The sequence below is a fragment of the Dasypus novemcinctus genome, chromosome 13 (genome assembly GCF_030445035.2).
Source record: "Dasypus novemcinctus isolate mDasNov1 chromosome 13, mDasNov1.1.hap2, whole genome shotgun sequence".
NCBI classification, from domain to species: Eukaryota; Metazoa; Chordata; class Mammalia; order Cingulata; family Dasypodidae; genus Dasypus; species Dasypus novemcinctus.
Window position 1 is genome coordinate 3,183,393 of NC_080685.1, and position 12,003 is coordinate 3,195,395.

Genomic DNA, 12,003 nt, shown 5'->3' on the forward strand with positions numbered 1-12,003 from the left:
TCAGAGGGCGGGGCTCAGTGGGCGGGGTTGGGGAGGGGCTGGGGCTCAGAGGGCGGGGCTTGGTGGGGGCCCGGTGGGCGGGGCTGGGGAGAGGCTGGGCGCTCAGAGGGCGGGGCTTGGTGGGGGCTCGGTGGGCGGGGTTGGGGCTCAGAGGGTGGGGCACGGTGGGCGGGGTTGGGGAGGGGCTGGGGCTCAGAGGGCGGGGCTTGGTGGGGGCTTGGTGGGCGGGGTTGGGGAGGGGCTGAGGGAGTCCTGTGGGCAGGGTTTGTCTGGGGAGCTGGTGGGGAGCTGGTGGGGAGCCCCCTAGGGTTGTGCCCATAATTAAAGAAATGGGGATGGCGCTGGGCGCTCCTGGGCGGGGCAGGGTCCTGCAAGCGGGGGACAGAGCTCAGGCAACTGCTGGGACAGATGGAAACCGGGACAGCACGGCCAGCCTCCCGTCAGCGCTCGGGCTTGACTGGACGCGGCAGCCGCAGGCGCGATCGTCCTTGTTCTTGGGAAATATAAGGGGAGCCACGGAGGAAGGGTGGACAGAAAGACAGATGGACAGGGGGAACGGCACGGCGAGGGCCAGCACCAGCAGGGTGGGAGCCGAGGCCCGGGGGCCGGGCTGGGGGTCTCTGCACGGGCTTCTCTCATTCTGGAAAGTACTTAAAACAAAGGCAGGAAGAAGAAAAGTTTCTACGGAGAGGACGGGGAGCCCCTTCACAGGGGAGCCCCTTCACGGAGGTGCCCAAGAGCAGGGGGGATTGCTGAGCACAGGAGCGACGCCCGGCCCCCGCCCCTCTTCTCCTCCACGCTCCCCCTCTCCTCCTTCCCCTTCCGTTCCCCTCCCCTCCCCTCCCCTTCCCTCCCCTCCCCGCCTCACCGCGTGCGGGCGCTGACCATCAGGCCAGGTCCTTCAACCCCAGGCCTCCCGGCCTTCGCCCCTGCCCCTGAGAGGCCCAGGCCGCGCCCAGGAGACCCTCGCCCGGGACCCCGGGTTCTCGGCCCTCGAGCACATAAAGCCTGGGGGGGGCCATGGAGGAGGGGCCGGCCGGCCTAGGCACCCCCCCCCCCGGCGCGCGTCCCCCCCCCCCCCGCGCGTCCCCCCCCACCCGCGCGCGTCCCCCGCCCCCCACCCCGCGCGCCCCGCCCCGAGGCCCACCTGCGCCCGCGCGCTTCTTCGGGGCCTTGAGGCCGCGGCAGCGCCCCGCGCCGTGCTCGCTGGTGGAGTCGTGCGCCGAGGAGGCGCTGCCGGTGGCCTCGCTGTCGCGCACCACGCTCTCGTAGCCGCTGCTGCCGCCGCTGTGGTAGAAGAGCGCCGTCTTGCCCATGGCGGGGGGCAGCTCGCCGCTCAGCACGCTGCTGTTGTCGCTGCCGTGGCCGCTGCTGCAGCGCTGCGGCCGGCGCGGCGGCGTCACGGTGCTGTAGGGCGAGGGCAGCGCGGGCGGCCCGGCCTCGGCGCCCCGCAGCAGCTCCGACACGCGCCCGTGCAGCGCGCGCAGCGGCAGCCTGGCGGCCGCGCCCGGACCCCGCGTCCTGCTCAGCGACTGCGTGGCCCAGGCGGCCGGCCTGGCGGGCGCGCTCTGCCCGGCCTGCGGCAGCGACTTGGTGGACAGGCTCAGGGGCCGGGCGGCGGCCGCCAGCCCGCGCGCCCGGGGGCTGCCCAGCAGCAGCCTGCCCACGGCCGAGGCGCGCGCGGGGCCGGCGCGTGGCGAGGCGGGCGGCGCGGGCCTGGCGGCGCGGGGCACCGTGCTGTCCCGGGGCGCGGGCGCGCGGGCGCCCACCGAGCACAGGCTCTCGGCGCGCTCCAGCGACAGGCAGGCGTAGTGGCCGGCGCCGGCGCGGCCCAGAGAGCCGGACCTGGCGGCCAGCTGCTCCAGCTTGGCGCTGAACAGCCTGCCGCTGCCGCCCGCGTCCTTGGCCTTGCCGCCCGCCTCCCCGGGGCTGCTGGCCGCGCCGTGCTGGGGGCTGGCCCGGTTCTTCTGGTCCAAGCTGGACTTGCGGACGGGGGGCAGGGGAGGCGTCGCTTTGGGCCGAGCCAGGACGCAGTGCTTGGGGGAAGCGGCTTTCCTCTCGGTGGTGGCCTTGGGGCCCGGCGCGCTGCCCTCCGCGGCGCCGTGGAGGAGGCCGTCCAGTGCCTCCTGCCTGCTGCCCTTCTGGAAGGCCCGTGGCAGGCTGCCGCCGCGGGGGCCCTGTGTGGCTGGGGTGGGCACGGCCATCTCACACCCGTCCACGATGCGCCCGCAGCTGTCGGCCACAGGGGAGGCGCCGGGGCTCATCTTCCTGTCCCGCTCCAGCCCGGCCTCCGGCTTCGGGGTCCCGGCCCCCGCGTCACAGCCCGCCCCGACCTCATCTTCCCGCCTCAGCCAGGGGTCCTCGAAGCGTGTCTCCTTCTGCGCCCCGACGTCCCCGTCCTCCTGGGGCCGGGTTGACGTGGGGGCCGGGCTGGCAGCGGGCGCTGAGGCCTCCTGGACGCCCAGGGCGCTGACGGCAATGCAGGGGTAGAGCGTGATGTTGGTGGTCATCGGGACGTACCCACCGCGGCCACACAGGCCGGCCGAGTTGGAGATGGTGACCGTGGCCTTGCCCAGGGGGGCGACGGCGCAGCCCTGGAGCGCGGCGGCCTCGTCCAGCGCTGCCCCGCTGCCCTCGGACAGGACGAGCACGCCGTCAGGGGGCTTCTGCCTGCAGCTCAGCGCCGGGTCCTGGGCGCACTCCGAGGTCCCGGCTTCCGCCATCGCCTCCCCGTGCCCGAAGCACGCCTGGGCAACGAAGCCGTGGTGCGCCCGCTCGCCGCCCTCGCCCAGCCAGGAGGGGCGCCGGGCCTCCCGTGCCCTGGCGTCCAGGCCCAGCCTCGGCAGCGGCAGGAACTGCGTGATGCTGACCTCGGAGACGGGGCCGGCGCCGGCGTGGCGCTCTAGGTCCTCACTGAGGCTGCTGATGATGCTCACGGGCCGCGAGCCCGAGGCCAGCGCCCGCACGGAGCAGTCGCTGCCGAAGCTGACGGCGCTGGCCGGCCGGCCCAGGACGCCGCTGATGGTCAGCTCCTCCACCACGGTGAACACCAGCTCGTCCTCGCCGTTGAGCTCCAGCGGCTGCTGCAGCGTCACCGTTGTGGCGCTCAGGAGCTCCCCCCCGGCCTCGGGGGCCGCCCAGCCAGCCGCGTCCAGGGCGGCCTGCGCGAAGGCCCCGCTCCCGGCGGACGCCGACTTCTTCAGGACCTGGGGGCTCATGCCGACAGGGGGCGTCCGCACCTCGGGCTGCAGAGGGTCCCGGCTGGAGGGCGGCGGGGGCGCGGAGGGCAGGACCCCCTTCTGGGTGTAGACTTTGCATCTCTGGGAAGGAGAGCCGGGGGGCCGGTACTCGGAGGCCTTGGCCAGGCTGGCGACGCCCAGTCGGGGCGAGCCCACAGGCCGCGGCTTGCCCTCTCCGAGGCCGCAGGAGCCCAGGCTCTCCCGGCTGCCGCGCAGGCTGGGGCTCGGCGTGAGCTGGGCCAGGCCGGGCTGGCCGCCCAGGACGCTCCTGGGGGAGGCCGGGGTGGGGCTGGGGGCGAGGGCCGCAGTGGGGCTGGGCGAGGGGGCACGTGGCCTCCCGGCGCCGTCCCTGTCCTCCTCCTTGTCGGCCCCTGCCGTGCCCTTGCCCACCTGCTCTGCCCCCGAGGGCGCGGACAGCTCTTCGAAAGGGAACGGGCTGGGCTCTTCGCTGCCGTCGATGCAGTCGAGCCGCTCCTGCAGCTCCGCGAATGTGTTGCACTTGAGGCAGTCCCGCTCGGCCGCGCCGGCCGCAGGCTCGCCCGTCTCGGCCAGCCGGCCAGCGGGCCTGGCCTTCTGCAGGGCGGGCACGATCGGGACGAAGTCGGGAGGCCCCTCGTTGTCGGTGAGCTCCTTGTCGGAGAGGGCCGCACCGTTGGGCCCAATGTAGATGACCGTGTCGCACGACTGCTCGCTGCTGGACGAGTAGTCGGGGTCGCTGGACAGGTGGGGGAGCGGGAAGTCGGGGTCCACCGCGCTCCTGGCGTGGAACGGTCGCAGCTGGGTGGGCCTGCGCATCCGGCCCTCTTCGCAGGAGCTCTCTCCCCCCGAGGAGCTGGACGTGTGCTGTGAGCGAGAGGGCAGCAGTTAACCTGCGGCCGGTGGGGGGCTACGGAAAGCCACTGTGGCGTCTGGCTCCCGGGCCACCCTTCTGGGGTGCCACAGCGCAGCCACGCCCAGAGCCGCTCCCCACATCCGCACTCCGCATACAGGGGATGTACAGCGTCCCCGTACGGCGTGCTGGGAAACAGAGGGGCTGCCCGTGAGCACGGTCCACTGGACCCTCGTGGGCTGAGCAGACCACCGGCTTGGCACATCCAAGCCCCTGGAAGCCTGTGGCACGGAGCTCTGGTTGGAAAGCCCTGTTGTGTACCAAACAGAGACAAAACGGAAGAAAAAGAGTGCCACGTACCACCCACTGATCGTGGAACCGGTGGCCCGAGTCAGGACTGCTTCCCAGCATTCCTGCTAGGCTACCGCAGTCCGGCTTTGCCTCTGCAGGAGAAAAGGTGCCCGTGGGTCCTAGCGGACGGTCAGCACCTGCCAGGAACCACTGAATTCACCCGGTGAAACCCAGCGGAGGGAAAGCGCCTCCCGGAGACGCAGCGGGAGCGACGCCTCTGAGCAGGGAGTGAAGCTTCTTGACGTCAGAGAGGGAGGCGCTGCCCTCCTCCAAGACTGACAGTCAAGAGCAAAACCAGGCCTTTCCTGGCCCTCAGCGTGCGTCCTCTCAAGTAGCCACGTGCGTGGGGCATTTAAAGAATAGAGGGGAGTGGACGTCACCATCCCAGGGTCCACAGATGGAGGAACAGAGTGTGGACTAGAGTGGACTCGCTGGTGTTCTGCTACGGAAATACTGTGACGAGGAATGGAGGAAACTGTAGCATTGATGTGGATACAGTGGCCATAGAAGCTGCTGAGGGCAGGGAGAGGGAAGAAGAGGTATGATGTGGGGGCATTTTCAGGACTTGGAGTTACCCTGGGTGGTACTGCAGGGACAGATGCTGGACATAGTATGTCCTACCACGGCCCACTGGGTAGACTGGGGGAAGAGTGTAAACTACATTGTAAACCATTATCCACGTGGTGCAGCAGTGCTCCAAAAAGGAATTCACCAAATGCAATGAATGTGCCACAATGATGAAAGAGGTTGTTGATGTGGGAGGAGTGGGGGGAGGGGGTGTGCGGGGTATATGGGAACTTTTTATGTTTTTTGAATATAACATAAAAAAAAAAGAGATTGTAGAACCAAAAAAAAAAAGTCCTGTGAAAACTGTATATAAATAAGTAAAATAAATATAAAAAATTCAAAAGTAAAAATGAAGAGCAGCAAGCGCCCCCTCGGGCCGGCCCGGTGCCCGTGGAGAGCACGAGCTGCGGGGAAGGCGTGCGTTGCTCGGGCTGCCCGAGGCGGGCACTGACCCGCTGGCCGCGCCCCCGCCCCGCCCAGCGGCCCCCTCACCTTCGTCTTCTTCTTCTTCATCCGCAGGACGCGGGCGGCGATCTGGACGGTGGACAGCGTCTCGGCGTAGCTGCCGGCCGCTGCCGAGACGTGCGCGATCATGGTGGTGCGGCAGTTCACGTTGCCCAGGGACTCGCGCAGCAGCATGGTGAGCTTGCTGTCCCTGCGGGGCACGGGCGGACCTCAGGGCCTGGCGTGCTGTGCCGGCCGGCGCGGGCGGGCGTCCCGAGTAACGGCCTCCTCCCCGGGGTCAGCGGCCCTTCCCAGCACAGGCTCTCTCTAGCTGGCAGCTGAGCAAGGGCTAAGCCCGAGGAGGGGATTCACGCAGACCCCTCCCTTGGCACCCGTCCTGGCTGCGGCACCCACGAGGCCCGGGAATGGCACCCGGAGGGGGGAGCGGGGGGAGGCCCTGACCGGCGGTTCAGCGTCTGTCGGCTTCTAGCTGCCCCGACGGCCTTTCTGCAGGCGTCTCTGTACACTTGTACCACTGCGACAAAAAGCAGTCCCCAACCATGAACTTAAAAGAAGTTTGTTTGAGAAGCTGTGAGTGCACAGAACCAACCAAGCACTTGTATTGTAGGTTTGCAGTACGAGCAGAACTTGCTTCCGAGGCGTTGGAATGCTTGATGTCATTGCCTCACTGACTTTGGCTCCTTGATTCTTATCTCATTAGCTCTTAAACTGCCCTGCAATGAAGGATGAGGCATCCGCATACCCAGGCCCAAGCACTCGGTCAGCAACAGAGGCAGAACCTTCTAGAAAGGCCTCCTCTAGGGACCTCACAGGTACCACAACCCACGGCGATGGGGTCCAGGAGGCTACAAATGGCGCCTCTAGGTTCTTTAGGAACTTGACCCATGGGGATGGCTCTGTCTGTCCCATCCCTTCCTTGTCCCACATCTTCCTGCCTTGCTTTTAAAAGGCTCTGCTCCCGTCCTCATCACACAGGTCCTCTCACCTGCTGCCAAAGGCCACTTCCTCTCTGGCCCTGCGGCCGGGGCCCCCTGTGCTCGAGTCTCCACGCTGCGTGGACGATGCTGGGAGACGCCCACCAGGCGTTGAGCAGCCCCAGTGAACGGCCACCTCCCGCCCCGCAGAGCTCCCCGGAGGGACCGTCCGACCCTGACTCTGAGACGGCGGTCACCGCCAGCCACATTAGAGCACGGGGACGGCGAGAGCACGTCTGCAACGACCCGCATCAGGGCAACAGTTTTCCCTTCCATCTGGGACCAATTAAGGCATCAGTCTGGGGACGCCGGGCTCAGCTGGCTCCGATCCAGAGCAATGAGAAATGCATCAGGGCTGCCCCTGGAGCCCACTCAGTGGTGGCGTCTGGTAGAAATCCTTAGAGAAGTGCCCTCGTGCGGTCAGAAGCTAGGATGCGGCTCCCTCCCGGGGATGGGGTGGGGCGGGGTGGGAGCCGGGGCTGGAGTCCTGTTTGGGTCTGACCATACAGCTTGCTGCTGGCTGGCGGCAGTGAATCGTAGATTTGAATATGGTTAAAAGGGGAGATTTCAGGTTGCGTCTGTGTTACTAACTTAAAAATCTTAAAAAGCACAACACATTGAGCCCTACACGCAAGGGACGGGAGTAGCACAATCACCCAACTGCTCTTTCATCAGCCGTGACACGAGTCCCTCACCAACGCAAGGGGGTCCTAGCCGGGTGGGAGCTCTACTTCCTGAATGAACTTCCCTAGTGAGAAAGGAAATCAGCGGCGAGGGCGGTGGGCGGAGGGGCTAGGCAGGGCACGAGGGTTTGGGGCTGGCGGTCTCCGTGGAGACGCCACGGCTGCGGAGCCTCGGACTTTGTTTCCAAAACGGGAAGCGGGAGATGGGCTGCACGAGGGCCAGGTTGTGAGGGGTGCTGCGGCCTTCCTAACGAGAGCTCGGCTGCACCCCAGACGGCACGCATCCCGGGTTCCTCCACGCGGGCGGGACCCTGTCCGTGTCCTCGGGAGAGGATCCCCAAGGCGGAATACAAGCTTGAAATGCTGCTGTTTGCCCTGAGTATTTCTACATCGTCACTCACCCATGAGTCCATCGCACGGACAAATGTGTTTTTTAAAAAATCCACACTGTTGGAGAAGCCATGACATGTGTGTTGCTTGGCAACCAGCATTTTAGCGCTCCTTGATGACAGCCCGTAAAACTGCTGGCAAGACTCATGCAAGCCTTCCTAGCCCCTAAAACGGATCTTTATGGGAGTGGAAAAGGTAGACAAAAAGCCTTGGCTCTCTCGACCTCGGGCTGATCCTGTAACTTGGAACGAAGGCGATTAAGGTAGGGGCACAAAGGAACCCAGGGGCACTGCAGGCTGAAACCGGAGCCTAGCCAATGCGAAGACAACGCGAAGGTCCAGGAGAGCCGCTGGGGGAACGGTCAGCACAAACTCGGCCGCCCCCCTGCACCAAGACCCGGGAAGAGGGCGAGCCGCGCACGGTGCAGGGCTGCCGGCCTGGCTGAGGCCCTGAGCCAGGACTGACCGGGGAGGGAGAGGCCCGGGCCCGTGGGGGAGGCCCCTGGGGGAGGGACGGCTGGCTGGGGTCTGGGGAGCCCCCCGGGTAGCACATCCCACCTCCCCAGCCCTACCACGCACTTTAAAACATGATTTCTGGAAAAACATCAACGCATTTATTAGACATGGTAAGAGGACAGCAAAAGAATGGGACGATGAACACATTTTAATTAATAATAATTGTTTTAAAACATGCAAGAGCATGTAGTACTCTAGAACAGGGGCTCACAAATGATGGCCCCCTGGCTGCTTTTGTAAATAAAGTTTTATTGGCACACGCTCGCACCTTGTATTGTCTGTGGCTGCTTTTGTACAACAGCAGAGTCGAGTAGTTGTGGCAGACACGCTACGGCCTGCGAAGCCAAAAATATTCACTATCTGGTCCTTTAGAGAAAGCGTTTCCTGACTCTAGAGCAGTGACACAACGCGGTGCCACCTGGCACTGAGCCAAGGACCGTCAGCCAGAGACTCGAGGGGCTCTACTTCCTGACCAGCCAACAGTGTCTTTCTAACTTGACCGCTGCTGTCCCGGCTGCCCCTTTCAGTGCAGAGGCTTCACGCGGAAGATTCACGCCAGCGCCTTGGAAACAGGCCGAGAGGAGCAGCTGCTTAGGACTCGCCAGAGCTCAGGCCACGGCCACCGCTGGCACCCGCAGCAGCTCCGAGCTTCACGGAGGCAGAGCTGTCCTTCCACGGGGCTGGAGGCTGTGCCCCGTCCCTGGGTGCGTTCCCTCATCCGGCTGCGCAGCTGCCCATTCGAGGAGCGGCCACTGAGTTCTGGCCCTGAGACCCCGGGCAGGTGCTCAGAAAGTGCCGGAAAGAGACTGTGGAAACAGGCTCCGCAGACTGTTGTCCAGTGAGGGAGACAGACGTAGGGACAGGCATTCGCCCGATGGAGGGAATCGGCAACAGAACAAGCCTCGGGCCCGACACGCGCTGGAAAGACGCTTGAGGCCGCAGGGCCGCCCCCCCCCGCTGCTGGGGCCGCCCGGGCCTCTGCGGGCGAGCGCGGCCCTCTCCTGCCTGGCGGCGCCCCGGGAGGCACAGGGGACGTCTGCCGGGTCTCCAACGCGTCCGCGCCCCGCAGCGCCAGCGGGGGCAGCCCCACTCGCAGCGCGTTGCGACCTCGGGGGGAAGCTCCCACCTGGGAGCGCTGCGCCCCGAGGAGACCCCCTGTTCAAGCCCCGCGCCGGCCCGGCGGTGTCACAAGAACCAGCCTGTCCTTTCCCGAGCAGCCCGCAGACACACTTCTTTCCCAACTGGGGGGAGAGGCTCTGGAGGCAGAAAGGAGGGCGGCTGCGGCCACGCCGCTCGGCGGAGTGGGAGGAGCAGAGTTCCAGTCCAGCCACAGGACTGCTCTGCGCCCTGCTTCCTGTGGAGAGAGAACTCGAGCGCCATCCTATCCCGGGGACGGCTCGGCTTTCATACACGTGCCTCCTTCAGGACAACGCCGGGATCACGGAATAAAGCACCGTGAGGCCGGGGCTCTCAGTCAATGCTTAATGAAACATTCAAGAAAGACGCTTAGGTTAATCCAGAAAACGAAGTAAGTTCCAGAGCTATTCGCAAGAGAAAGGTTCCCGTGGGCGGTGGGAGCAGGTGTGTAAATCATACACTCACATTCTTGGAAAAGGGAGAGAAGCGTGTGCGTGTGTGTTTAAGCAATACTCCACTGTGTTCAAGATTGGAAACCACATGCCGAATTCTGATATGGGTCCAAGGTTCAAGAAGACTAATATTCAAATACAAGAGAACCCGGGCATCATTCTGGCTCCCGCGGCTATGATACGGGACCTACACTGCATTCCAGTACCCACCCCCTCGACTCTCTACCCGCTTCAGGTGTAAACTGACAAAACCGATGGGGAGTTTGAAATGGTGGGCATGAGCTGCCCGCGACCAAGCTTGCTGACCTCCCCCCGCTGGCCCCACGTCCCAGGCCCCTGCCTCCTCTCATGGCCCCAGGAGGAGAGTGGACCGAGGAGAAGAACGGAAGGGACAGCCAGCCAGACGAGAGGTAGATAAAACGATGGCTTTGAAGTATTTGGGGCTACCCAAATCGCCCCGACGCCCTCTCCCACTGCCCCTGCCTCCTTCCTCTTCACGTCTGGTTGGTCTAGAAACAGCCTTCTCTTTTGTCCCCTGCAGGGTCACCTGTGGCCCTGAGGCCAGCCCAAATGCTGGGAAGCAGGCTCCAAGACAGCAGTGCCCTTGGCTAGAGCAGACGGCATCTGTGCAGCTCTCCCCGTCCACAAGAAAGTGCGTGCAAAGGGCAGACGAGCCAGCCACGGGGGCGCACAGCCCTGGGCCCCTCTGTCTTCTAGGTCCCAGCAGGCCTTTCTCTCTGTCACTGTTGACTTGGGGCAGGTTGAAACGCATGCATCCGCCGGGGAAAATCACTTTCCTTAGGTTTATTTTAAGAGACCTGATGACCCCATTCTCCTGAATGTTTTACGGCTAGTCATACCTTTGGGGGAAGACTTCGTACCCCCTTTCTGCTTGGCAGGTGCAGCCCTGCCTCAGCCACGTTCCCGTCGAGGACGCCAACGTTTTAGGACCCGAGCTGGCTGGCCTTCGGTCCTGCAGAGCAGGCCAAGCCATCCTAACGGCATTTCAAAATGACAGCGCCTGCTGCTCTGCTCCAGATCTGCCTCCATCTGCTCTGCCCAGGCCACGAGCAGGTCTTTGGGAGCACTGGGCTGCTGACCGCGTAAGGCTGGCAACCTTGACAGAGAGGCACAGCTTTCTGGGCTTCCAATTTCGGTGACTCTGGCTTGGATAACAAAGGCCAGAAATAGCTCCCCGTGTCCAGCACGTGTTTCAGAGGCCCCTCTGCCAGCTCTGTTCCCCAGCGGTGTGGGGAGTGGGGAGTTCTCTCATGAGGGAAGGGCTTGGAGGAGAACCACCTACACAGGGCCGACTGGTATACCGCCTGCGGTGAGGTCAGCCTCGTGTATCCTCTGACCACCTGTCGGTGGATGCTCTGAAACTTGAACTAGTGAAAGCATGGGCAAGGTTCATCTCGTCCTCTTGGAGAGTTCCTCTTTGCAGCATCGTAGAACTCTGCTGTATAAGCAGACCCTCTGGACACCTCAGCGCGGGGCATGCGTTCTTCCCCACGCCACGCTGGCTTTCCAGGGCAGGCACAGGAGGGCAGGGGCCCTGGGGAGGCGGTGGCTGCTCCCAGCAGGATGAGGCATGCCACAGGCATGTGTGACCTCAGAAGATCCCCAATCAAAGGGCCGCTCACACAAACTAGAGGTTTTACACCACAGGGAGGGGCTACAGCGAATGAGATCTGAGCAACGGCTTTGTTTGCCACTGTCAACACAGGAAGGTGAGGGCTCAGCAATTTGGAGTAGATGGATCCATTTGATCCTGGATTATCAGAGTTTCACTCCATGAGTAAGATAAAGTTTGCATTAATTCAGTCTCCTTCATGGGAAGGACCTTCTATAAACGGCCTATAGTTTCCTAGAATACTTTATGGGGCATATATGTTGTAACTTGAATTTATAGCTACCAGATAGCTCCGTGTTAAAATCCTAACCAATCAGCTCTGATGACATTTAACAAGACTCACTTGCAATGACGAAAGTGGTTGTAAAATATGGATTCACTTGTATAAATTAACTGTGTCCCATGAAAACGTCTTTATGTTATTCAGTTGCTTAACAACTCAATCCTTCCTATCTAGAGCAAGTCTAACTTAGTGCCATGCAGAATTAGTAGACTCTGAATTACTCTAGATATTCTAAATCTAAGTTCTTCTCAGGAAAACGTACATTCGTGGCAAGGCCGGAACACCCAGCTATGGCATCATAAATTTTAAAGGGAATTCACATCATAATCATGATACAGAAAGCCCGCTGATTCCAGGACACAATTCTGGGTCCAGGTTGAAAAATATTTTTAGAACCATGGAGGATTAGAGTAGAAAGGATTCCTAGGTTTCACTGCATGTCCCAACAAAAGAACTGACATGACAATGGGTGACCTGCATGTCCC

The 12,003-nt window shown here is 63.3% G+C and overlaps 1 protein-coding gene across 1 annotated transcript in view; it reads right to left on the bottom strand.

Moving 5' to 3' along the window:
• The window catches only part of KIF26B (kinesin family member 26B), a 468,194-nt gene that overhangs the window by 20,989 nt on the left and 435,202 nt on the right, over nt 1–12,003 (bottom strand). The window contains exons 11-12 of the mRNA XM_058309397.2: nt 5,479–5,641; nt 1,148–4,082 (exon numbers count right to left, since the gene is read on the bottom strand). Of these exons, the coding sequence (XP_058165380.1) occupies nt 1,148–4,082; nt 5,479–5,641 (3,098 nt within the window). The remainder of the gene's footprint in view (nt 1–1,147; nt 4,083–5,478; nt 5,642–12,003) is intronic.